The sequence below is a fragment of the Magallana gigas genome, chromosome 6, assembly GCF_963853765.1.
Source record: "Magallana gigas chromosome 6, xbMagGiga1.1, whole genome shotgun sequence".
Taxonomy (NCBI): domain Eukaryota; kingdom Metazoa; phylum Mollusca; class Bivalvia; order Ostreida; family Ostreidae; genus Magallana; species Magallana gigas.
In genome coordinates, this window is record NC_088858.1 from 39,808,434 (window position 1) to 39,836,328 (window position 27,895).

Consider the following 27,895-nt stretch of genomic DNA (forward strand, 5'->3'; position numbering starts at 1 on the left):
AGCCGCGACCATGACGACCGGTTTTCTCGGCCGCGGGCGAGGGATGAGTTACGTAATGACGCACACAACTAAGAATTTAGGTCGATTTGAAATGCTTGCAGTAAAATGACTTTAATCTATTTCATGGAAGTTATTTTTTTTAATCCAGTTAATGTATCTCAATAGAAAAGAAAAAGAACGTTTATATTTTCTCGTTTTCGTTTTTCTTAAAGACCTAAACAGAGTTGACTTCAAAAAAAGGCTGTAAGAAAAACATGTACACGTTTACTTTTAAGAGACTTTTTCTAATGAATTTAAGCATCCCGTATATGCTGGTACACTTTTAGCTGTTAATTTATGTCCGTTATACGCACGAAGACTATTCGCTTAATTGTCAAAAGAAATCAGGTACATGTTAAAAAGACATGCTTTTTACACTCATATTATGCAATACCGGTACATAATAATTTTGTAACGACCTTGATAACACCATAATAAACATTTTTTCTATCGACAGCTATAGCAAAATATTAACCATTTTTGAGTTATAAAGCGAAGACTTTTAAGGGCTCTAAGCTCCTAATTTAAGGGGCCATCCCTTTTTCAATGGTGTCAAGTGAAAGCCCTTGATATTTTGCACATATTTTGTTCTGTATGTGTTCAGAGAAAATTTTAAACTTAAGAGCTACGAAACAAAAACACAACCAAAAATCAGCATTGTTTGAAGGACAAAATTCAAACTAATTTTTTGAAACTTTAAAGGGGGAAAATTATAAAAACAAAACTTGGAGGACAACATTCAAAGTATCTTTTTTCAAGATTTGTGACTTTGTAACACATGCCATGGGCTGTTTCAGAGCCTTTGCGTGCACAGGAATGCCTATATTTTTTTTGAAAAAGGAGAATAACTCGGTACAGGAAGTGTTGATTTCAATGATTTTCATTTGACGTTGAGAAATTGTAATTTGCAATATATCCTGAGAATTTGAACGTAATAAAACGACAAACAAGCGAAATATTTGAGTTTTTAAAAAGTCTAGAAGAAAAAAAAGTATGAAAAGAACTAGATACGATCTCGTTACGAGTAACGAGTAGGTCTTCCTTCAATATCAATGAATTTCAGAATTCCCCCTCAACCACTCCCTTTCAGATAATGTATACGATTGTCAATATCCTTTAAAATGCTTAACAAAGTATTTTGCTTTTTCACATACAGCACATTAAAGATTTAAGATTTTAGTCCCTTAAACTCCCTAATTACGTCATCAATGGGTGTGAAAATGAGTTTTACAAACTGATATTGTTACGATCAATAACTTTGTTTCTATAATGCATAACAAAATCTTGATCGTTTTTAAGGTCTGTAAAAAACTTTACGAGTGTCTTGGCCCCTAATTTAAAAGGCCAGCCCTCTTTTCTTGAGTTCATTCAAAAGGTCTCACGAATACTAACATTTTTTGTTCTTAACGTATCTAAAACTGTTGTTCATTTTTTAGATACAAATGATTGAATATATTAGGGGCCAGCCCTCTAGATCCTTAATGGGGACAGACTTTGGTGTTTTGATTACTGTAATCGATTAGAATCATCAATACAGACATTTTCTTGTCTAAAATGCATAACAAAATATGTCTCCTTCTCTAGATATATTGCATCAAAGTTTAAGTACTTTGGCCCCTCAAAATCCCTAATAACGTAATAAATGGGCGTGGTAATGATTTTACCTGATGGATATTGTTACGATCATCAACTTTGTTTCTATAATGCATTAAAAAATCTTTATCGTTTTAAGTTATCTGCAATAGCGTTTACGAGTGTCTTGGCCCCTAATTCAAGGGGCCAGCCCCTTTCTTCCTGAATTCAATCGAAAGGTCTCACAAATGCTAACATTTTTTGTTCTTTCTTTAATCTAAAATTGTTGATTATTTTTGAGATACAAATGATTGAATATTTTAGGGGCCAGCCCTTTGGACCCTTAATGGGGACAGACTTTGGAGTTATGATTAGTGGAATCGATTAGAATCATCAATACAGACATTTTTTCTTCTACAATGCTTAGCAAAATATGTCTCTCTCTCTAGATATATTGAGTCAAAGTTTAAGTACTTTGTCCCCTCAAAATCCCTAATTACGTTATAAATGAGGATGGCAATGATTTTACCTGATAGATATTGTTACGATCAACAACTTTGCTTCTATAATTCATTACAAAATCTTTATCTTTTTTAAGTTATTCGTAATAGAGTTTACGAGTGTCTTAGGCCCTAAATAAAGGGACCAGTACCTTTTTCCTGATTTTATTGGAAAGAACTTTTAATTCTCTACCACTTTTGTTATATTTGTTTTAGCAAAATATCAACTGATAAAGAGATACAGTTCAAAATGTATGAAAATTTTGATACAAAATTCGTATCCAATTTTCGAGCCTAGGCGAGCTCCAAGAAATGGCGCCACTGGCATAAAACAACATGATAGTGCACAACTTCAAACTAAAGACTACCTATCCAGAAAATTTTGTATTCATATCTCTTATAGTTTCTGAGATCAGCTCTGCACAAAATAGGTCGTAAAAAATAGAAAATCAGTGTAACTCGGTACCGGAAGTGACGATTTCATAATTTAAAAAAACATCTAGAGTTATGACCTCTGGCAATCATCTGTGAAAAAATGGTCAAAATCATCCGAATAGTTTCTGAAACAGTACGAAAACAATAAGGTCTTCCGTTGAAAACGGAAGACCTTAATGATCTTAAATAAATACTACAAAAAAGGAGAGAAAGTTTGTATCATTATATTGTTATTCTTTATTTGTTCTTGTATTTGACGTACTCTGTCGTCAATGTTTTTAGGGTAAATAACGACTGAATTCTATTGAGTAAATGCATAACAAACATGATTTTTATCACCATTTATATAATATCTCCTTTTTACATTTATTAAAAATCCCCAAGAATGGATCAACTCAGTAATTTTCATACAAAATATGATACAATATAGGCATTAGTTAACTTTCATATGCTTTATTTCAGATTTTGGTTACAATTTGGAATGCAAGAGAAAGTTACCAGAATGATTATAAGGTAAAAAAAATAATTGAAAAAGAAGAAAATATTAAAAACAAAACACCGTATAATGATCCAGTCTTTGAAATTAAAAACAATGGTTGGATATCGAAATCATGCACAATGCATAGAGGAATTCGACAGGGATGTCCTGTATCCGCTCTTTTATTTATATTTGTAATTGAAATATACGCCATTAACATTAAAAATGATAACGATATCAAGGGTTTGCCTGAATAAAAATGAGACTTGCAATGACTTAAGTTTTAAAATTGTTCAACATGCGGACGACTGTACCAACATGCTAAAAGATACAAACTCTTTGAGAAAAGCAATATAAACAATTATCGAATTTAGTAAGGTTGCTGGACCTAAACATAATTTAGAAAAAACAGTGTCTGTTAACTGGTTCATTTATCGATACGTATTCCAACGAGTCTCATATACATAGAGTAAAAATAACAAAGACCTGTATAAATTCGCTCGGTATTTACCTGGGACACGATAAAATCGAATGCTTTAAAAAAATTGGATAGGTAAACTGGAAAAACTAGAAAAAAAAATACTAAGTGTCTGGAAAAGAAGGAATCTTACCATATTTGGTAAATGCACTGTAGTCAATACCCTAGGAATATCAAAAATATTATATAATACTTATATTTTAGAAAACCCTAAATGTGTTTTTTTTTAAAGCTGCTTCTAAACTATATAACTTTATTTGGAAAAAGCGTGATCGAATTAAAAGAAATACTTTAATTGGCAAAATTGAACAAGATGGAATAGGTGTTATTGATATTGAAAACAAATTCCACGCTGCCAAAGTGTCATGGATAGGTAGAATATTCAATGAAAACAGTGTTACACATAGAACACTTAGTCAAGTATGAGACAATATAAACTAAATATCTCCGATATTTTAAAAACAACAGAATACAACTTTTTGGAATCATCATTTTTCAAAATGCTGACTTCCTCTTTTTAATGGAAATGCATTTTCAGCTCTTCAGAAAATTTTTTAATGACACAGTATGTCGATGGGGAAATGTGTATGGTGCAAATATCAAAGAAATGTATGAAAAAAGCATTTCAGAATTTAATTACAAACACCTTCATGGTATATTGAACAACAATTCATATGTCAGTAAATGAAACAAAACTGTCTCTCCATTGTGCGAAGTGTGCAATGTTAACGAGGATATAAGACACCTCTTGTATGATTGCAAAATTGTCCAACATATTTGGGAGAAAATAAGCATTTACTTAAAAATTGACATCACATGAAACTGTTGTACGAGATCTTTATAATGAATTTAGTGAGAAAACTTTTTTTTTTAATAACTGTTTATCTTTCATAAGTTTTACAATATATGAATATAAAATGAAATGTAGAATTTAGAAAGAAAGAATGTGTAAGCAAGACCTTAGGCACAAGCTTAAAAATACACTTTTTCTCCAGAGTGTAATTATCACCAGTATTGTTAAAAATAAAAACGATTTGTATAAAATTGTTGGAAACTCTCTATAATTTCAAAACGGTATATGATAACCAATATTTTTGATATATGATATATCGGTATGATATGTGATACAGAAATACGATGTATGTTTATGATGAATACTTATTAAGGTCTTCCGTTTCCAACGGAAGACCTTATTGTTTTCGTACTGTTTCTTATTATTATTTTTTTCCACAAATTTTGTGCACGCGATTTCTCAGAAACTAATCAGCCGATTTTCACCATTTTTTCACAGATGATTGCCAGAGGTCATAATTCTAGTTATTATAATTATTGTATTATAGATTAATATACAGTAATATTTTTTGCATGTATGTAAAACTATGCTTATTACACTGAAGATATATTTAAACGATACTTGTATCAAAATATGTATGGTTTTGTGATGAATATTGATTTTAATAAAAGATAAAAAAAAAAAACGGGAAGGAAAATAAAAGTAAACAATTTATTTAAGGTATTACTATATACAAAATATTAAAAATACATTGTGTAAGTTTTTCACTTCATAATTCAATGTAAACAAACCAGCGATGAACCAAAATAATCTTTTCTAACATTGAATTAAGCCCTGCTTATTGGGATCACACTTGCATGTTGCTCGTAAAGTAAACTCATCTGCCTTCATAGTTTCACTCTTAATTACGATGATCGGTAAACTAATATTGTGACTGAGTAGTTTTGATGATATATAATACATAAGTAACAATATACTGTACAGGTTTTTTTTCTTTCAGTGTCATATTTATGGCACTAGTACTAGCTATTCATGTGGAGGTGCTTAGAGATGACATTGTATCCCATCAGTCGGACATGTATTTTTCCGAGAACAAGATAGAAAATGGAACAAAAGAAACAGAAAATATTTGTCTTATGAAAATGGTCGAGTCGCGCAGACACTATGTTAACAAGTGGAAGGAACAATTTGAGATGAAAAGACACAAGAATGGAAAAACTTCTCGACCCAGCCTGAAAAAGAATTTTACAGATATTGTGACTGGAATTAGGAATTATTCAGATCAAGCTAAAAACAAATCAATGAAACAAAATGAAAAAGTTAAGGAATATACTTTAGAAGATATATTTAGAAAGGAGATAGAGAAAGTGAGAAATGACATGATAAACTATTATAATCATTCCAGACATGAGTACATTGGATGTATACAGCAGCTGCAGTCATATATGGGAAAAAAATTCAACACTTCTCAACATTTGTTCTTAAAAGAGATGACCCAAGCTCAAAACAAGTTGATCAGCTTCATGAATCGGTCTAAAATCGAATCAAATGAACGCATCAAAGAGACAAAGAAAGATATAAGAGGAGATATTGCAAACTTGACAGAAATCATTGACAACTTTAGAAATTTAAGTGATCTGTTCAGGAATGAATACAATGGTCTTATTAAGGAACTAAAAAGAGAACTACAAGAAAACGTAACCATGCTACAAAAACTTATTACAAATGAAGTGAGAAATTCAAGATCTAACATCAACTATGAAATAAAAAATCACATTTCAGATTATGGTGAGAACAGCTTTATAAATGAAATTCTTCTTTTCTCAAACTGTCGACATTTTAATATATATACGAGTATAACATATCATTTCTTGTCTTTAGGTTTTATGATTTGGACTGTATGTGCAATACAAGTGATAATAACGTTCTTTTGCTGTTGGAAAAGGTCTAGCAAATCTACGAATCAGGTAAGTATATTGTTTGAATACACACGTAACAAACAATTTAATTGGTAATAGGTTTAATAAAAGAGAACTTTGAAATGTATTGGAATCCTAATTTTCACTCCCCATAAATCTTTTATGTTGTTTTAATTAATAGGTGTTATTGATTAATGCTCAATTTATTATTAAAAATATCTTAATAAGGATGGGCAAAAATAATTTTATAAAAACCATACTTTCCTAATTGCAAATACCATGTATCGCAATTTATCATGGTTTACAAAATGAAATTTCAAGCAGCCGATTAAGTTTCCTATATAATTTCTTAAGCAACAAAAACTGGAAACAGAATCACCTGAACTGAGTTTGGAAAATTCGGTGGCTGTTGTTAGTTTTACTGAGGAGAATAGAGAGCTTCATCTAACTATTGCTCGGACTGTGGCATCAGCCTTTCCAATCCATCCTACCTACGTTGGTGGATTGAACAATATATCAAGTATTGAACTTAATTCAAAGGTCAGTTTGTATCTAAAATGTATTAGTTACATGTCGTTACATTTAATCGATTTGTAATAACAGAAAAATAATTAAAAAGTGTTTTTCAGTTCTAATTTTTTTTTTTTTGCGTTGGGTTTTATGCTTGTAGGTCTGTCTTGTTTTTGTGGATAAGAATGAAAGGCACATAATTTTGGAAACCGATGTCGACATTTCAAAAACACGTTCCAATTTTGTAGAAGGCCAAGTAAAGAGAGGTATACGTACAAAGACCAATACTCTTCTAAACCTATGATCTTATCATTTCTTTAATTAAGGTCTTCCGTTTCCAACGGAAGACCTAATAGTTTTCGTAGTTTCTTATTTTTTTCTTTCCAAATTTTGTGCACGAGATTTCTCGAAAATTGTTCAACCGACTTCAACTATTTTTTCACAGAAGATGGGACTTGATGTAAACTTAATACAGTTTTGAGATTTTTCCTGTCGTCACTTCCGGTACCGATTTATCGGCCGTTTTGTACATTTTTACGACCTATTTTGTGCAGAGCTGATCTCAGAAACTATCAGAGATATGATTATGAAATTTTCAGGATAGGTAGTCTATAGTTTTAAGTGGCGCCATTTATTGGAGCTCGCCTGGGCACGATAATTGGGTACGAATTTTTATTCAAAATTTTCATACGTTTTGATCTGTATCTTTTTAACAGTTGATATTTTGTTAAGACATATATAACAAAAGTAGTAGATACGCGGGGGTGTTAAGGAAGCATATGGAAACTGGGTTGCATGTAATTCCGTGAAATCACAAATCTTACTAATTATGTACATGTTCAAATATCTAAGCAACGAGACGTAGACCAAAAACTAATTTAAAATACTGAAGACAATTTTTTTTCGGAAATTAGTTTGTATTACGTAGATTTACACATTGATGACGTCATGACTAAAAGTTGAATGTTGTGTGAATTTGATCGGAAAGCATTGTAAACATAGTCAAAATATAACTAATCTAAGAACTCTAATAAAGTATTGTGGTGTGATTTATTGAGAATTGAACATAAGAATACTGGGAAAGAAGTTAGTGTTATCAATCATTCGCTAAAAGGTATGTAAATTTGCTTTTATTTATCGGCCAGGCTTTCCTCTGTCGTTGTTTACGATATAAAAATCCGCCTAGAACAACACTACCCCGTATATATTGAACTTGAAATTTTATACGTATCGTTAGTTTGATCAATGCTTTATTTGAAAAGTGCTGCTAGAATCCCATGTTTCGTGTTGTTTTGATGGAACATACCGTTTTCCGTGCAAACTTTACAAAAGATGGCAAGGTTTTACGAGAGCCGGATGAATAACTATTTAATCAAGAAGAACATAGAATTCTAGCAGCGGTTTTGATTAAACTGAGGTGGTTTGCCTTTACTTGGTATGTTTATTTTATTTTAAAAACCGCGGGGTAGTGTTGTTCTATCACATTTTATGTTAAGGAATATACGTAAGCTATTTATAGTTGTCACGTGATAATGTACCAATGTGGCAGTAATGTCCTACCCGATTTTTATTGCATGGACATCTGTTTTAAAGGATAATACTAAGTTTTTGATCTTATTCAAAATATTTATTTAATTTCACGATTTTGAATATAACAGTCAAAATAAGACGCGAAATTGTCCATATGCTTCCTTAACACCCCCGCGTAACTAGATACGACCTCGTTACGAGTAACGAGATGTCTTCCGTCCGATTTTTTTTTTGTTATTTTAAATGATACCATGAAATATTGATACAATTTCATATATAACACCCCCTCCCCCAAAAAAAATAATTAAAATGTTGGATAAAAATCTCTAATTACGTCAAACATGGGCCTGACGATGAGTTTTTTCAAACCGATAATGTAGTGTTCAACAACTTTGATTCTATAATGCATAACAAAATATTTATCGTTTGTAAGTTATTCGTAATAGACTTTACGAGTCTCTTGGTCCCTTATTAAAGGGGTCAGCCCCTTTTCCTTGATTTTAGTGGAAAGAACCTTTGATTATCTACCACTTTTGTTATATATTATTTAACAAAATGTCAACTGATAAAAAGATACATATCAAAACGTATGACAACTTTGAATGAAAATTGGTACCCAATTTTTGTGCCTAGGCGAGCTCCATGAAATGGCGCCTCTGGCGTAAAACAATATAATAGTGCACAACTTCAAACTATAGACTACCTATCCTGAAAATTTCGTATTCATATCTTTAATAGTTTCTGATATCAGCTGTGCACAAAATAGGTCGTAAAAAGATAGAAAATCCGCCGTAACTCGGTACCGGAAGTGACGATTTCAAAATATCAAAAAACGTCTAGAATTATGACCTCTGGCAATCATCTGTGAAAAAATGGTCAAAATCGGCTGAATAGTTTCTGAGAAATCGCGTGCAAAAAATTTGTGGAAAAAAATAATAATAAGAAACAGTACGAAAACAATAAGGTCTTCCGTTGGAAACGGAAGACCTTAATTAAAAGTTCTTTCCAACAGAATCAATAAAAAGGGACTGGCTCCTTTTTTTAGGGGCCAAGACACTCGTAAACTCTATTACAAATAACTTAAAAACGATAAAAATGTTGTAATGCATTACAGAAGCAAAGTTGATGATCGTTACAATATCTATCAGAAAAAATCATTGCCACGCCCATTTATTACGTAATTAGGGATTTTTAGGGGCAAAAGTACTTAAACTTTGACGCAATATATCTAGAAAAGGAGACATATTTTGTTAAGCAATATAGAAGAGAAAATGTTTGCATTAATGATTCTCATCGATTCCATTTATCAAAGCACCAATGTATGTCCCCATTAAGGATCTAGAGGGCTGGCCCCTAAAATATTCAATCATTTGTATCTAAAAAATGAAAAACAATTCTAGATAAGCGTAAGAACAAAAGATGTTAGTATTCGTGAGACCTTTTGAATGAACTCAAGGAAAAGGGGATGGCCCCTTAAATTAGGGGCCAAGACACTCGTAAAGTCTATTAAACATACCTTAAAAAGATAAAGATTTTGTAATGCATTAAAGAAGCAAAGTTGTTGATCGTAACAATATCTATCAGGTAAAATCATTGCCACGCCCATTTATTACGTAATTAGGGATTTTTAGGGGCCAAAGTACTTAAACGTTGATGCAATATATTTGGAAAAGGAGGCATATTTTGTTAAGCATTGTAGAAGAGAAAATGTTTGCATTTATGATTCTAATCGATTCCATTAATCAAAGCACCAATGTCTGTCCCCATTATGGATCTAGAGGGCTGGCCCCTAAAATGTTCAATCATTTGTATTTAAAAAATGAACAACAATTTTAGATAAGTGTAAGAACAAAAAATGTTAGTATTTGTAAGATCTTTCGTATGAACTCAAGAAAAAGGGGATGGCCCCTTAAATTAGGGGCCAAGACACTCGTAAAGTCTATTATATATACCTTAAAAACGATCAAGATTTTGTGATGCATTACAAAAACAAAGTTGTTGGTCGTAGCAATATCAGTTTGTAAAACTCATTGCCAAACCAATTGATGACGTAATTATGGATTTTAAGGGACTAAAATCTTAAATCTTTAATGTGTTGTATGTGAAAAAGTAACACTCTTTGTTAAACATTTCAAGGGATATTGACAATCGTATGCATTATCTAAAAGGGAGTGGTTGAGGGGGGGGGGGGGGGGGTTCTGAAATTTCATTGATATCTTAATCGTATCGTTTAAAAATTGAACGGAAGACCTACTCGTTACTCGTAACGAGATCGTATCTAGTTATATATATTTTTATAGGCTCAGAACTCATATTTGTAATGAGAGTAGGCTTCTATTTTAGACGTATTCATGTTAAACGACAAAAATACAGTATTATTGAAAGAAAAGTTCAAGTTACTCATTAAAGCTTATGTTTTTGTAGGTAGCACACACGTGGTGGTAGTTTATTGTCAGCATGAAAGCTCCCGAAACTTGACCACGCTGTATAACAGAAATCTTGGTAACATCAAACAGCATGCAACACTGAGGCAACTACAGAGACAGAACCGTGTTCTGAGTATTGATAGAGAGTTCTCTTCCTACCAAACCGACTATCTTAGAATGTTCTTAAATGAAATGTTGATGGACTAGTTTGTACTATGATGCTTTTGAAAGCCATATAAATTGAAACTAAATATAGAGTGTAATTATGTATCAAAGAAAAAAGATGTGTGTATATAAAAAGGGATTTGCAAGCGAATTTTGTAAAAATCTTCACACATTCAGCTTTGGTTTGTTGATGCAAGTGAGTAGCATTATGTTCTTATCGTATGCGGGGATCATGAATGAATTTTACATTCTTTGATTAAAATTTCTTAAAGGGACATGGTCACGATTTTGGTCAAAATTTTTTTTTCTGATTTTAATGTTAACAATGCTCCAGTAAGGCATTTTTAATATGCAACCAATATTTAAGTGTCATTCGTTGAGTAATAAGCGAGTTACAGAGCTCACAATTCCTTACTATGTAAACAATGCCTTTGTTTACATTTTGAATGTTGAAGTGAAAAGTCCTATATTAGACCATAAATGAAGTGTTAAACGTTATGAACTGTTTATTTATGCTAAAGATGATAAAGGAATATAGAAAAATCAGCTTGACATTTTTTAGTGGTATATAGAACCCTTGTAAGCAAAAACAGGGTACGAGCCTTGTTTACATATCAAAGAATTGTGAGCTCGGTAACTTGATTTTAAATTAATGACTGACTATCAAATTTCACTTGATCATTAGAAATGCATATCTTAAGCATTGTAAATAATAAAAACAGGAAAATAGGATTTGACAAAAATCGTGACCATGCCCCTTTAAAGGTCATATGAAACGATTTTTAACACTATGATTTTCTTTCATGAATATAAAGCTTGGTATAAACAAATAATAAAATACACGATGTAAGATTTTTTTGCCTTTGCATTACTGAGAAATAACCGTGAAAACTGAGAACCTGAAAAAATTCTTGCCCGCTTATCGTTCTTGATTTTGTGGATTTATGACGTCACAAAGACCCACCGATGTAAACAATGCATTAAAACTAGTGTAATTTTACAGTAGTTTATTGATTAAATTTTAGTAATTTTTGCATATATGAACGTGTCTTTCTTTTCAAATGAGATCATTTGATTTCGTAGTAGCCTACAGATGACTTAGTTTTAATTGGTCGTTAATGAATAAATCTAATATCAGCTTCTCACAAAAGTAAAATCACGATGAAGATCCCGTACTGCAGTGGAAATTTAACGAAAGAAATGCTCCAACATTTACAGCTGATTAATGAATTATCCTTATCCTTTTGAAATAGAAACATCCTTTTCTTCTTCGGTACGTATAATGATTGAGCTACATTTAAAGGGAATTAAAGCATTTAAATTGATTTGATTTATTTTGTCACATAAAAAAGTATATAAGGCAGGCCAATGAAAATGTTTGAGGCATTGTGTAGTTTGTATTTAAGAGCTGCTATAAAATGCGGCAAAATTATTCTTAAATTTTATTTCGAAATAATATAAATTTCTGACTTATTGATATATACATGTAGCAATATCTTTAGAAAATACTTTGTGTACACGTGTATTAACGTTTTATTAAATTAGATCGCGGAAATATGGCATTTAAGGATTTAGAAATGTATCGGTAAAATAAATCGGTTGTTTGATAAAAATAGTTGTGAACGAATGTGAAGATAATCAACAGATTTTATTAAGAACAAGCATCAATAATGATAAAAAAAAAAACGAAAGAAAACATTGCGGAAGAAATGGTAACATATTTGTGAATTTGAAAGTGAAACAAACAATATAATCGTGAAGCAAATAAGGCACAATGAGGCCTACAAGTTGTTTAGAAAAAAAATCTTAATGAATTGCATGGAAGTGCAAATGGGAAAAAACGATCAGACTTATTTTTGAATTTGTCAATTTCATTAAAAAGATCAAAATAAAACATATAAATATGCTTATATTAAAATTATATTATACTTGCATGTGGATCTATGAAGAAAATCATTTATTCTCCCTGCAGTCTTGAAACTGAATATCATTATGTACACGCTATTACATGTAAATAAAAACGCACACGATTTCATTTCTTGAGAGAAAAAATACTGACGTGGTTGATTATTGTATAATTATACAAGTTTTTATATAAAATAGTATTTTTTTTCTTTTAAAATGCTGCAAAATGACATGGATATTTGTATTCACAACATAGCTTTATAAGGCGATTGGGTCTTACTGACGTCATAAGCAAGGGAGGTAAGCCGCGTAAGTCAATGTTCCTTTTCCCGATTAAGTAATTTTGATCGACTGTGGCGCTCACATTTTGCATAAAATATCCAAAAAACAATGTCAGTCTTATTAAATAGGCACTTATGAACTCATTCCCGTATATAACTCAATATGGTCAGGATATCGTTTCATATGACCTTTAAGCTCTAACCCACAGGAAATATACCCATCAGGTTAAATTTTCATAATTATGTTTTATATGTTTAAAAGTCCGTTCTTTTAACAATAAGTTGTGTTTTAAATCATGCGAAAGTTGTTTCCTCATTCTGCCATGCTGTCTGAAAAAGCATATTTTGATGGGTTTTTTTTTTTTTACATCTTGGTTGTAATTTTGGGATCCACTGGAAAAAAAACTTTTGCAGAGCTCCGAATTCACCCACTGATATTTCAACATACACGAATACTCTAAATAGCGTAAAAATGCTTGGTCCGATTTTTTATCATGAACTAGGTTAATTTAGCTCATTTGATCTGAATGTTCAGGTGATCTTTGTCACATTGAAGTCAGGAGGTTTGATTGTGAATCTATTTAATTTACATTTCGACTTCTTCTCAAGGCCCACTTGACCAATTTCAACCACATTCAATATAAAGCGGGTAGTACATGGATTTTTGAAGTGAAGAGTAGGACCTCTTTCAAGGCAATTGCATTAAGAATTAATATAAAAAAAAGGTTGTGGTGTAACAGAGAAGTTCTTTTCTGCTGATTTAAGAAATTATTTCAAGGTGTAGTAAACAACCAGTTGACTTAGGATCCCTGACTTTGTGAGTATGACTGGAAATCGAAAAGCCCTAAATATGAAAACGTTTTCTCAAATATGAAACGAAAGTACCATCGGTCTGTAATCTTATCTTACCTGCGCAAGGTAAAATATAACATTAAATTACATAAGACAGCGCAAATAAAGAAGCCGTCGTGTAAGTATATTTTTAAAATATTGATTTTAATGCTTGCTAGTGCTGGCGTCAGATCTTTTATTGTCAAAAAAAATTCTTGTGTGAGGTACAATTTGCAAGTAAACAATGGAAAGCCCAAGTTTAGAATCACAAATACATCTGCTTAAGGAAAAAATCCGCAACCATGAAGGAAAACCTTTAACAATAGCTGTCGTTGGTCAACATGGCTGCGGAAAGTCGTCTTTTATAAATACGGCCTTGGCGGTTTTAACCGGTGAATATCATGAACGTGCTATCGTTGGAAGTTTTGGAAAGAGAGGAGGGCACGTAACCCGTAGAGTTACTAGGTAACACATTATGCTTAAAGTTTAATTTATATCCTTTAAAATATAATGTATATTAAATAATGTTTTGTTTTTTTAATCTTAAAATGAGAGAAAAGCAGTAATATATATATATATAAAAATCCAAAATGAGTAAAGTTAATCCACACAAGTATTAAATGATAAAAAATAATTTTTTATTGTATATATATATATATATATATATATATATATATATATATATATATATATATATATATATATATATGAGACATGTGTTACAGAAGATTATGTCAGTCAAAACTTTTTAATATTTTCTCGCTTTTAATGGTGGTAGTGGGAGGGGGAGGATTTAATTTTCATTTGTGCAAACACGCTCGTTTTTTATCACATCACATTTTACAGCAAGTTTCAATTATCGACCAATAAACAACTAATTTTAACTAAAAGTTGACGTCTTAATTTTGGAAAAATAAATATATTTCCAATTATCAACTATTAAAATGTACCTTTACATCTGGGGACACCGAACACATATTAGACTTCAGTCTTGACTTCCCCTACAATCGGTACTTCTTGATCTTGGTAGTGGGCTCAACGATCAAGAAAACTTCATACTGATACTCGTCTGCTTATTGCCTAATAAGGTAAAACATACTTTTTTGTGTACGCAGTACGTGCTTCGTTTAGTAGGATAAAAGAACACCTTCTTGTGGTGTGTAAAAATGTCATTTAATACCGCTACTTTAAAATACAGAAAGGAGTAATTTAAACAATAAAATAGTTTTTTATGTTGATTTATGTGGGTATGAAGGTAGCGATATATCAGATAAGTATAAAACCTGCATTACCAGGTTATGTACATTTTTCTGCAATGGTCGCTACCTTCATAGCTCGCAGGATTATTCATAGACCGCATTTTATTGTTTATATTTACAACTCTCTTTACAACAATTCATGGCAATTATTTAGTAAAATTTACTAAATTTTTGTTAGGTACATAATTTTGGATAGAAGAAATGGCCTTTTCTCTAGGAATGAAACTTGAGTCTGACGAAATTTCGTGCAGTCGTTGTTTTCTTAGGTTGGTGAAGGCTTCTGCCGATCAATAAACTGCCTAAAACTGAACAATGTTGATTTCACCCTTTCAGTTTCTATAGAGCTATGAATCGCAATTGGTTTTGTTAAAAATAGAGGAAAATGTTCGGTCGGTTTAAGTAAAAAAAATACCTTGTTAAGTTAAAAAAGTATATATATTTTTTTTTTACAGAAAATGAGAAAAAAGAAATATTTAACTATTATATATCATAAAAAACAGAGCTCAAATTGGACAGAATCACCTTGATATTGCTACCAATATATGATAACGGAATCATTTATTTTCTATACCACCATACAATGAAAAATAATATCATACAGTGCAAAATGTAATAACATATCAATTTAGAAAATAAGAAATCTAATGTATATTACAAGTATATATGTAGTTCAAAAGCATAAAATGCACATTAAAAATCATATGATAAAATAATATATTTAAATATATCATATTAGATCAATTTATCTCATTCTTTCACTTCGTTAACTCATACCACTCATTAAATGATAAGTAACGTATATCATATGATACAATATCGTATTAAAATATGTATAGAATGATATTGGATGGTAACTTGACTCTCTGTCATATCAAGCACATTGATGCAAAACAACAACATCTCGTACTTTGATATTATATTTGTTCACAGTCATGAAAATCAAGATCAGGCTCCCTATTTGACGATATCTACACATCTTGTAATGTGAACCAAACAAGTCTTGATAGGAAATAAAGGCATTTAAATTAATATGTTACCAGCTCTAACACTCAAACCAGCTTTTAAATGATCCATGACTTCTTTGAAAAAAACCCAGTTTTCCTACCTTTTCTAAAATAAATAACCTTAGTTGACATGTACATTTAAACTACATTTATACATTTTGTCGTATAAAGTGTGTTAAATACCCTTCGTATCTCATAAGTTGCTTCCAAATTGTTTATTTTTGATTTTTTTTACAGATACACAAAAAAGAGATATCTTGGTAAAAGTAACGAAGATGAGATGAGACACGGCTATCCAACTTTTGTAGATATGATGGGATTTCAGAATGACGAAAATGTCAATGAATTCTTAGAGAATGTATTTGAAGGTCATGTCAGAGAAGGGACTGAATTTAATCGACCCCAAGAGCAAAGGTATCAATCTCAATGTATTATAAGATACAATTTCAAGCATGAAAGCATAAATTTGTATTAAGTTCTTATCAGATTAATAAAAATAATTTAACGCATTTATATGACAATTGTGAACAGTTGTTTTAGTTTTAATTAGATTTTCACCGTTTGCTTGAGTAGATTTCTCGTGGTAAAAATATTTTTATAAACACTTGAAATGTGTAATCAACGACGATGCTAGATAACTGACACATTTAAAGCAAATGAAGCTGTTTATGCAACCTGAACCTAGCCCATTGAGCTCATTTTGGTAGCGACAATTGTTTAAGTAGCAGTAGTCAGCGCTTAACTGTGGCGATTTCTTGTCATCTATATCGTCATAAAACACATTTCCCCTTTCATCTCCAAAATAACGCTAAATTAGTTTTGAAAAATATATACAGCAGCGTGAAGGATCTAATTTTGATTAGATTAATTTTGCATTAAAAAAAGCCATTTTTGTATTTTTAAAAGTCATAAAACTGAATTGTGAAAAACCACGATGAGAAATAATTACTAAGTGATCAACAAAGGACAAATTTTTCATACAATCGACAAGCTATTTACCAAATTTTATTATATTTAAAAAAGTGAGAATTCAGTTAACTGATATTTCTCAGCTATCATTACAATGTGCATCAAATATAAATTCAAAACATCAAAACCCAGATTAAAACTTTCTACAATGCTACAGTTTGTAAGATTGTCATGCAAGCATCCTCAGATAGTGTATTATTTAAATTGATAATACCTTAAACCTGAACCTATACTGGCGTTCAAAAAGCGGTTAAAAATTCAACATAGGATTTTTTTCTATGAAAAAATTACGCTAAGCGATGTCACAATGTAAGCGTTCTAATTGTCCCCATATCAAGGTCACAGTCACTGTCTTTTACTTTTAAAAAAAAACTATTTGTTGTTCATTTTCCTTTTTCATATTTGATACCTTGAGATCTAGAATGATAATGAAAGATTGCTCAGTTGATGCATCTTACATCCCAGAATATGATGTCCAACAAGTATGCTTCTTTTTATGTATTGTTTTTTTCTATATTGTCACAGCTTAGAACATATGGACTTCTTGGTTTGGGTAGGAATGAGTTAAGTACTCATTATTTATAAATTCAAACCAATGCTTATTCTTCTCAGACCTCTGTATAGTCATTTACAATTATGATATAGTTCACTTATTGTAAAACATTTCCCGAATCGGAACTTTTTAAAGGTTTGAGTATGGCATTCTAAAAATATAACGCATATACTATAGCAAATGTTAATTTCGATATAAAATTCATATTCATACACATCAAGCATATTAAAAATATTTTTCTGTACTAAAATGTGCTTGAATTGGATCACTAGCTATTTTGGTTTAGGTACCATTACATGTAAGTGTGTTAATGTGTTTGAAAATCAGAACTTCAAAAGTGAGTGTAGGGATGCTAAAGATTTAGTATTGAGTGCCTTGATTTTCAGTTTTCCCGAGAAGCGTAACCAACCGACAATAAACAACGATGGTATAAAAATGAGCTACTCTTTGTTTGGGTTGATGCTATAGTATCCTTCTATCACCCCCTATATTGTGTCCCCCTTCTTTGTCGAAATGGAGGGGTAGTTCTGCCCCACCATCCCTCTCCCAACTCTAAAAAACGATGCCACGTGCCAGTGCTGGGATCCCCAGTATGGTTGTAAATGCTAAAAAGGAAAGTAAAGTCTTAGTTTATTGAGACTGGGGGTAAAAAATTAAGCCATCAGATCTAGCTTAATTTTTTATATATGATTATAAAGCTATATGTACATCCACTAAAATGATTCCCTCTATGACTAATGGAAATTACTTGGAATTTATACAAGCATGACTAGACAGAAATCAACAGAATCCAAAGCACAACCCTGCTGTCGGCTTAAGAATATACTCATTATTCTAATTTCCAAAAACTGTTACTAGATGGATTGTTGAGATTAAAACTCATTTTTTTAAGTTGATGAGCAATCAACAAGGTTCTCAGTGAACGTGACAATAGGAAAATTCTATTAGTTAGATTACATAATGTGAATATTGTGTTTCTATAAATACATGTATGTCTGCCGATATACAGAGTTTATATGAATTGTTCAAATAATTTCAGTTGGAACAGTAGATGAGTCAACATCTATTGTATTAATAACTACTTGAATGAACAATCGGTTTGTTTGACATTTTTAAAATCTATTTGTATCCTTTGTTGGATGCAATGATAAAGGTAATGATTTCGAAGTTTTTTGGCAACACATATAATCATTATAAAATAAGCATAACTTCCACTTCAGAAAACCGCTTGTCAGTATGCAACAATTAGCGCTGCTCCTAGGAAATGAAATCGTTCCTAGAGTGGACAGAATAATTTTTGTTGCCTCTGCCGTATCCAAAGAATTTCCTGAAGAACTGATCAACGCTGTAAAATTGCAAGCTTCAGGGCGAACACGAGGTAGTTATAATCTATTTAATTGTTTTAAACAATTGTAGGTCAATACAGTTGTATTATTATTGTTTTTGGCTGAGTACTTTTATAAGTCCCCTACCAGTTTCACCGGAGGGGACTATAGCTTTCCTTTGCGTCCGTCAGTCCGTCCGTCTGTCTGTCTGTCCGTCTGTCGGTCTGCCTGTCCCACTTCAGATTTCCACACTTTTTTTTCTTTACGCATTTGAGGAATAATATGACATTTGCTGAACAGCTTTAAAATGTCAAACCACAGATCAAATTTGCACTCTTGTAGCGTCTGGTTGAAATATTTTCGAGAAAATTAATTTTTTATATTCCAATTTCTTAATGTTCGGGTTCGTTATCGGGTTCGGTGTGTATTGAATAAACGAGAAAAGTATTTACTCAGTAATAATACCGTGCATTACTTGTTCCATTCCTTTTATTGCTTCTAACAAACAAATAGGTTCTGTAAAATAGTGTCAAGCATTGTGTTGTAAATTTAATTGACAGGGTTTTTTGTATTATTACAATCGAGTTCGTTATCGGGTTGGTCTGTTGATTGGGGGTACAGAAGACGGTAAGAAATGATATTCTGCATAACAGTGCATTGTTTTCACAAATTTCTACCAGCAAATACTTAATAGACTTGGCGAAATTACAGGAGATAAAATAAAGAGTATTATTTTATCCATTCTTTAATTTAATTTCTATATCAACTATGTAGTTTGAATTTCCTCTGTTCTTTTATCTCTGATTAAAGTATAACATCTCGTTTATAATAGTTTTGAAATAGATATATGCTTCGAAGCTTTCATAGAATAATGTAAACCGGTAGGGGACGTGTATTGATTATGCAATACTCTCAGAATGCTTGTTGTAACTGACATAAAAGTCATTTTTTACATTTATTTAGAAATCCCCTTGTTTGGGGTTCTTACACATGGCGATGAAATAACCGAGGAAGACGAACAATTTCAAAAAATGGAGAATGACTTCAAGGAATGTTTAGGGTTATCACCAATGCGCTACTTACGATGTACCAATTACTGCAGTAATTTTCCACAGGACGACGAGAGGAACCCTGACATCGAAATACCTGTAATGAGGTTTCTTCGACAGGTGTTGTTGATTTAATTTACTTTATTTAAAGTATCAATCCTCATGTTTTGATTTAATTGCACAGATGACCAATATATTTTAAATGAATATGATTTTATTTATTTAAACATCACAGAAAGATTAATATTTCAAAATTACACAACATTCATAAAGAAAATTCATTTGGATTAAAGAAAGAAACATGTTTTTTGGGGAGCTATTTTTTCATGCGGAAGTTTTGTTAGACGAAAAAGATAGAAACAAGAAATTTTATGAAATTTCAATATATTTTATTAATTCTTCACACTTTTAACATTTGAAAGATTTGACGTGTTTCATATTCTCTAGGTTCTGTGTGACAAGTATAAGATTGAATCTTGAGAGAGTGATAGACGTTTAGCATAAAATATGCAAATATATATAAAATATCTAATTCATTCACAATTGATATCTATGTACATTGGTAAATATTTTCAGGTGATCGATACTGAACGAGACGTTCTTGAAAAAGAAAGAAGCATTACAGACCATTTGTACAGGCGGATGAATATGAAGCTGAAAACCATAACGGTTTACTTTTTGCAGGTTATTTTGGTCATGTTGTATTTGTTTTTCATTATGATTACTCCCTCAGAAATTCGGTCTTTTTGCAGCAGTATGAAAAAGACCGGGCAGGAGCAGTATTTGCCCAGTCTCGTTTACTTATGTAAACTAAATTCAGATGGTAAAATCATGGAAAAACCTTCCTTGCTTTACTTATTCTTATTTTTGGCGTTTGTATACTATGGCGTCACTCCGCTATTCAAGTTATGCTTGAAACATAATGCAAATTTAAAAGCTGTCTTTGATCAGAGAGTTTTAACATGTATTGGAATGGAAAGGCGTGGTAAATGATGTCCATATATGAAAAGTTACCTCCATGCATTGTAATGGCAATATCGTTACATGAATAATAGGGTGTGTCACATTTCTTATTTGCAACAGTTCACAATTTAAATTTTTTTAAGGACCATTTAATTAATAATTTTCTAAATGTTTAAATGTTTTGACATTTTATTTCATAATTAAAAATCACTCGCTTATACATAAGCTTGACGACGTCGATATAATGAATTTATGTTCCTTGTACATTACTCGAGTGTTTCATTGCTCTAAAAAGAAACGTATAATTCATCAAACAATCTTCTTTTTTTTTGGTATGTGTAGCTTATACTTTAATTATGAAGAATTTGTAATTTTGGTATCGAAACAAATATTGCAATGAAATGTATATCTTAATTTTGTAGATGCTAAAAGCCTACTCTATGTTATTTTCAAAAGTGTAATGTTTTTTTGTCAAATGTTTGTTACCTGACTATATATTAAAGAGATTTGGTGCATATTTAATTTATATAATAGAATTCACAAAATATTCTTAATTAGTATCTTGGCATTTCGTATATTTTGTTTATCCACCTGATCTATGATTACCGTATGTGATTTTTTGGATGCTTTCTTGCTTTAATTGTTGCCTTTATTCATGAGTTGACAACAATTGGCGCTGAGTTGCAGTCGTCTACCTAACATTTATTTTTCCAGAAAAAATTCAAACTGATGCTAAGAGAGTAAATTGTTTTATAATACATGTATATTGATAATTGAATAATTTGAAGATTGTCTTAAGGTACATGTATTTGATTTCAATCATAAATCTCATCAGAACTATATATTGTTGTGTAGAACTTTCACAGCGCGTTTTGGTTTTAAAGTCATTTGTTTTTGTAAAATCAAAGAAAAAGAAATATATTCATTAATAAAAAAATAAAAGAAAACACGTTTTTGTTGTCATTCGTAAACTGAATGAAATCAAAACTTCTTATATAAGTATTTTTTCTCAATTAACTTACAGATCAAATCCGACATCAAAATTTGATTAAAAAGCTCATTTTAAATAGGCATGAACAAAGCCAGGCTTAATTGAGTTTATTTTTCTTCATAGCATTTTTAATCAAATTGAAATAAAACTTCTAAAATTAGAAAAAAATAGTATAACAAAAAGTCATGATGGTTTTTTTAATATCAAAATTATACTATTATTTTTTTATATTCCTTTTTCAGGTTTTCAGGATCTATTGCTATCTATTTTCGTCCGTCGTCGTGCGTTGTGCTGCGTCCGTCGTGCGCTAACAATTTAAAATGTTTAACTTGAAAACTAAAGGACCAATTGTTACCATTTTGGTGTGAAGCATCTCTATGGCAAGAGAAATCTAAATTGTAAAATCCATTGCTCTACCACCCCTGGGGATGCGACAGGCGGGGTCAAATATGCAAAAAAAGCCAATTTTTCAAAAATCTTCTTCTCTACTCCCACACATGTGAGGAAAAATTGAATGCATAGCTAGCTATGATGCCCATGAAATCTTCTACCAAAATTGTGAAATTCATGGTCCTTTGGTAAGGGGTTCAGACTCTAGGGTGGGACCAATATGGCCATATAGTAAAAATGTATTAGATTAAGAAAATCTTCCTCTTTACTCCTATATATATATTTGTTAAAAACTAAATGCATGACTATGATGAACATTAAGTCTGCTATGACCCCAGGCACAGGGTTTAGGCCCTAGGGCGGGGTTTATATAGCTATATAAAGAAAATGCATTAAATCTTACAAAATATTTTTCTTAATCTTACACATGTGGGGAAAAACTGAATTCATGGGTATGATGTCCATGAACTACTCAACCTAAATTGTGAAATTTATGGCTATTGATCAGGGGTTCAGGCCGTAAGAGGGGGGCAATAGGGCCATATATTGTTAACGCATATTATGTTTTAAATTCTTCTTTTTTACTCTCACATATCTGTAAAAAAAAAAATGACTTTATAATTATGTTAACCACGAAGTCTTCCACTTTAAATGTAAATTTCATGTCCCCTTGAGCATGGGTTATGTCTCTGGAGCGGGGCAAAAAATTTATGCATAGTGTAAATTCATATACATGTAATGTTTAAAATTATCTTCTATTCTCCCACACATCTGTGAGGAAACCTGAATTCATAATTTTGTAAACCAGGAAGTTCTACCAAAATTATAAATTTCATGTTCCCTGAGGCAGGGGTTCTGTCTCTAAATAACCAAACAGTGTTAATGCATTTAAAGGGGCATGGTGACGATTTTGGGCAAAAATTATTTTTCCGTTTATAATGTTTACAATGCTTCAGTAATGCATTTTTAATAGGCAACCAAAATTTGAGTGTCATTTGTTGAGTTATAGGTGAGTTACAGAGCTTACAGTTCTTTGCTATGTAAACAAAGTTTTTGTTTACGTTTAGAATGTTGAAGTAAAAATTCCAATTTTAGACCTAAAATGAATATGTTAAACGTTAGGAACTATTTATGTACGCTTAAAATGAATAAAAAGATAGACAAATCAACTTGAAATTATTTTTTAATGTTATATTGAACCTTTGTAAACAAAAACAGGGTGCGAGCCCCGACAATGAATCCTGAGCTCTCTATCTTGCTTAAAACTTAACAACTGACTCTCAAATTTCATTTGCTCATTAGAAATGCATTTCTAAAGCATTGTAAAAAAATAAAAACAGAAAAACAGAATTTGACCCAAATCGTGACCATGCCCCTTAAATGTTTTAAGAAATCATATAAGGCCATCTATCAAAATTTCAAATTTCATATCTCCCAATATAGGGATTTGAATCTAGGACAGGGCCAAAAAACGCATTAAAGGTCAACATTCACAACCGCTAATGATATGGAAAAAAACCGGAAAAAAAACCTTTGTTAACCTTTACTGATACAATTCTTATTCCATTTTTTATAATTTTAAGTTCATACTGCACACTATGAATTTTTATGGGTGTCCTCCGATTCCGAGAGTGGATAATGAACGGCTATTCGCGTTGAAAGTTGGTGATATCTCTGCAGACCGAACAAATGGAAAAGGACATGTTCCTTTCTGATGTCTGGGTTACGCAGCAACACGTGGTACGGTGATTCCAACGTGTAATTATGGTTCCTAAATTTATGACCTGCTTACTTGGCAGAAAATAATTTTATGTATTTTAATACATGATACAATGTGTATCCGAGTCTTAAATAAAACTAGATGTGCTATTTATTGCATTTATTTTTTCCCTGTCTTTTAAATTATTTCAACACTATTGTAAACGTTTTACATTTGGCGTGTACATTATTTGATGGGAAATGATTTTTCGAGTTAGAGTTGATTTGAATTTCGTATTTTTGAATGTTCTCATTCTTATGCATATATGAAAGACATTTAGCAATACACTTGATAAAGCAGAAGCGACTTTCCGCCAAAAGGCTAAATAAAATATTTAACCAAATGTAATACATTTACCGTACAATATATATGGTAGCTTTAGTACCTTTTCAAGTTCAAGGTCTTATCAATGAAAGGAGTCTACATGTTTCTGAAAGAGATAAGAATTCTTTCAATGATGCTTCGTTATACTTGTAACAGCTCTTGCATTAATAAGAGCACTGAATCGCAGCCTAATCTAAAGATTAACTCGATAAAGATTTTGTTTTAATGCATACAGTCCGTCTTAAAACGCAATATAAAATATAAGTTACACTTTTTCTTAGAGAAATGTCTAATAGAATACTAGTATTTTAGTTACTTTTAATAGAATTTCTTATGTAAGGTCGAGAAAATGTTGCTTTTTTCCCTACATTTCCGAGTATAAGTTCGAAAAAAATATACTGAATCAATTATGACGTCCTAATGTATCTAGCACTGAAAAGACACTCTATAATACTGTAATAGATATTTACCTTAACTTTATCAACTTGTTACTTCACAAATCCAAATAAACAAATCTTAGATCAAATATCGACTGAATGTAATCTTTTTACATGTATCATAATATTAGATATGTTCAAAATTTTACTTTTTTGGTAATAAAAGTTGTTATTCTATGGGATAGAAAATTACAAAAGAAATTTATCTGTGTTTAATTTTTTTCTAGGAAATTTGCTAATATAATTTACTTTGCTAATAAATGAAAAGTATTTTTTTCAAAAGCATTTAAAGACAAATTAGGTAACTTGCTGACTACTTTACCTCTAATTGTCAGTTCCAATAAGAAATTATAGGAGGTTGATCTATGTTTTAATGATATCAGACACCAGTTAATGTAGTAGTACACCACTTAAATTCTCACATAAGAAATAAATTTCACTATATGTTACTTATGATAGCCTAAATGGGGTTAATTGATTAACATATATTAACAGCATAAAACAAATTTTGAGATCAGAAAAATAAAGCTTTTTACGGCTTCTAAGAAAAATAATTGATAGTAAACATACTTATCCCCCAAAACATGTGGGTTTTACATGTCGACAAACAGATTCAACACCATCTAGGAAGTTGCAAATTTGATTTAGTTTAACAATTCCACTAAAGTAATAATTTTTCTAGCAAATAAGTCAAATTTTGATACTATAAACTTAAATTAAGTTGCAAAAAAAGAAGATATAAATGAAGTAGTGTCTGCATTTATTGAACTACAATTGACCAAGTTCATTTTGATTGGTTAGCTCTTTGTGTACGACCGTAAGCTTGCGATGTGAATAACTTTAGAAAAAAGCTTGTCTTGTTGTGTAAAATAATGATATCTCATTGTAAAATTAGATTCATTATATCAACAGCACTTTAGTAGATATAAATGTATGATATCATTTATTATAAAGTCTTTGTTTAATATTTTCAGTACACAACGGATAGTTCCAAACAGGCTGATAAATGAACGGAAAGATGTACAGGTACAATTGTTTATGCGTGTATCTTTTTTCGATGGTTATTTTGTTTGTAAAGAATATTCTAAAAAAAATTAAAAATAATTTTGCACGAATACATGCTGTCTTGATAAGAATTTTTGTCATGCACATGCTTTGTGAAAAGAGGTTAAGGGAAACGATCTCGTTAAACACAAATACTCTTGAACGAGATCAATTTGGAATCGAATTTACCTACATTATAGATTATAACCAATTTCTCTTTATCAGAGTATTTTTTTTGGGGGGGGGGTCAAATATTTACAATCAAAGTCAACAATATGGAAACTGTTTTATCTAGTTACATGTACTAAAACGGTTATTTTCATTACCGGAAGTAAAATTATATTCTTGTACGCATAATGAAGTCTTCATCACTACAATGATTTTAAAAAAATATATATTCATTTTGTAAAATAATTAGAGATATATAATACAAAATATTAAAATACGGAAATATTTACTTAAAAAGAAATTGACCATGGTCCATGTAAATCAATTGTAAGTGCTCAGGAGAAAATCTGAATGATTGAATGATAATTAAAATAAATACTGAATATATTTTAGCGATAGATAATTATTAAATGTTTCCATTTAGGTCATGAATATTTCAGTGCACGGTCATGTATCTTGAAAAGACGCCCAAGGTTACATATTCTACTTTAAATGTTAACCATACTGTTTTTTGTATTATTACTGCGGCAAATGAATCTTACATACAATTAAAATATATTTTGAATATTTGTTTTTTGTTTTTTGGGCAATAAAGTTTAACTTGATTTGCTTCGTTTGTTCTATACAAATGTTCTTAAGGTAAAATTAAATGTGAACAAAATGTATAAATCCTTGTACTTGTAATGGGCAGACATACGAGGGTACGTATATCATAATATCGGTTAATAATTACACCAACAATCTAAATTAAGCAGACAAACAGAAGGAAAAATTAATTGACTGACAGTCTGGACAAAAACATACATAAAATTGTATGACCCAGATTTTTTTTTTCTATGGTGAATGTTCTTGAAAAGTCCATGGTTTAGGATTGATATTCAATTTTTGATAATGCAGCCTGATATCTTAAAAACTATCATATATATTTTTGAATTCCAGTTTAATATTTTTGATAATTACGCCATATGCTGAATATATACTTGAGGGGGACAACAAAGCAATGGGACCAAATGAGAGAAATACTTATTCCTTTGATGACATTTATCATCCAAAATTTGAAAATAAAATGTACGGCACGATCGATAATGTGATTGCCAATCTATATCATGACTTTCAAAAGATAAGTGAACATATTGAATATCTTGGGAAGGAATTAAAGGATGTTGTAAAGGAGACAAAAGCAGTAAAATCAAAGATTACCATCGAATTAGACAATGTTAATTCCGGACAACAGGACACTAGTAAGAAATCATACGAAACTGTTCGATTTTTCTATAAAAATGGATACGCAGAAGTGTTTGAATAAATCATAATGATGATTTTTATATTTTCAGTGTTTTGGATCTGGATAGTCATTTTTGTTATGGTTTTACTCGTAGTACCATTATACCTATATGTCATTGTAAGAACAGGAATTAAGGTATGTCATGTTTAAATAATGCAATTTCAAAACAGTGTAAGTCAGCAGTATTTGAGAATAATATTCAAATTGTACAATGATATTTATTATAATCAGGTAAAAATTTAACATATTTTGCTCAATCTTTCTTTTTTGTTGTGTCAAGTAACTTATGCATTGTCGTCTAGTAAAGTTGCCATACAATTATTTTTGATAGCAACAAAACAATGGAAATCATTCACAGGATTTCAATATGGAAAAATCTATAGCCGTCGTGAGTTTTTCAAAAGCCAATGCACAACTTCATAAAACCATTGCTGAAACAGTGATAGGAGAAATAGCACATCACCATATATCCCTTAGTGGGGTCCGCAATGTCTCTTCAGTTGAACTAGCTTC

General features: G+C 31.0%; 2 protein-coding genes and 1 long non-coding RNA gene across 3 annotated transcripts in view; all 3 read left to right on the plus strand.

The window, feature by feature from the left end:
- Window positions 1-11,220, plus strand: part of LOC105345671 (interferon-induced protein 44) — a 40,393-nt gene extending 29,173 nt beyond the window's left edge. The window contains exons 2-7 of the mRNA XM_066086719.1: window positions 3,009-3,059; window positions 5,296-6,083; window positions 6,177-6,262; window positions 6,569-6,754; window positions 6,885-6,990; window positions 10,679-11,220. Of these exons, the coding sequence (XP_065942791.1) occupies window positions 3,028-3,059; window positions 5,296-6,083; window positions 6,177-6,262; window positions 6,569-6,754; window positions 6,885-6,990; window positions 10,679-10,887 (1,407 nt within the window). The 5' untranslated portion in view covers window positions 3,009-3,027 and the 3' untranslated portion in view covers window positions 10,888-11,220. The remainder of the gene's footprint in view (window positions 1-3,008; window positions 3,060-5,295; window positions 6,084-6,176; window positions 6,263-6,568; window positions 6,755-6,884; window positions 6,991-10,678) is intronic.
- Window positions 11,221-13,923: 2,703 nt separating this feature from the next.
- On the plus strand, window positions 13,924-27,895 carry LOC105338478 (uncharacterized). The gene is made up of 5 exons (XR_010715202.1): window positions 13,924-14,001; window positions 25,860-25,911; window positions 27,037-27,338; window positions 27,432-27,517; window positions 27,714-27,895. It is a non-coding gene; the product is annotated as an uncharacterized lncRNA (long non-coding RNA).
- On the plus strand, window positions 14,062-21,079 carry LOC105338459 (uncharacterized). Its single transcript, XM_034468711.2, has 5 exons — window positions 14,062-14,327; window positions 16,363-16,539; window positions 18,868-19,025; window positions 19,936-20,141; window positions 20,598-21,079. Exons 1-5 carry the CDS (start codon window positions 14,107-14,109, stop codon window positions 21,012-21,014), a joined length of 1,179 nt encoding a protein of 392 aa, XP_034324602.2. The 5' UTR covers window positions 14,062-14,106; the 3' UTR covers window positions 21,015-21,079.

Excerpts from the sequence above, each read along its gene's own strand:
- LOC105338459 (XM_034468711.2), top strand. The coding sequence starts at position 14,107 with ATGGAAAGCCCAAGTTTAGAATCACAAATACATCTGCTTAAGGAAAAA. Across the intron at positions 14,328-16,362 it reads GTAACCCGTAGAGTTACTAG|ATACACAAAAAAGAGATATC; the intron begins GTAACACATTAT and ends TTTTTTTTACAG. Across the intron at positions 16,540-18,867 it reads AATCGACCCCAAGAGCAAAG|AAAACCGCTTGTCAGTATGC; the intron begins GTATCAATCTCA and ends CTTCCACTTCAG.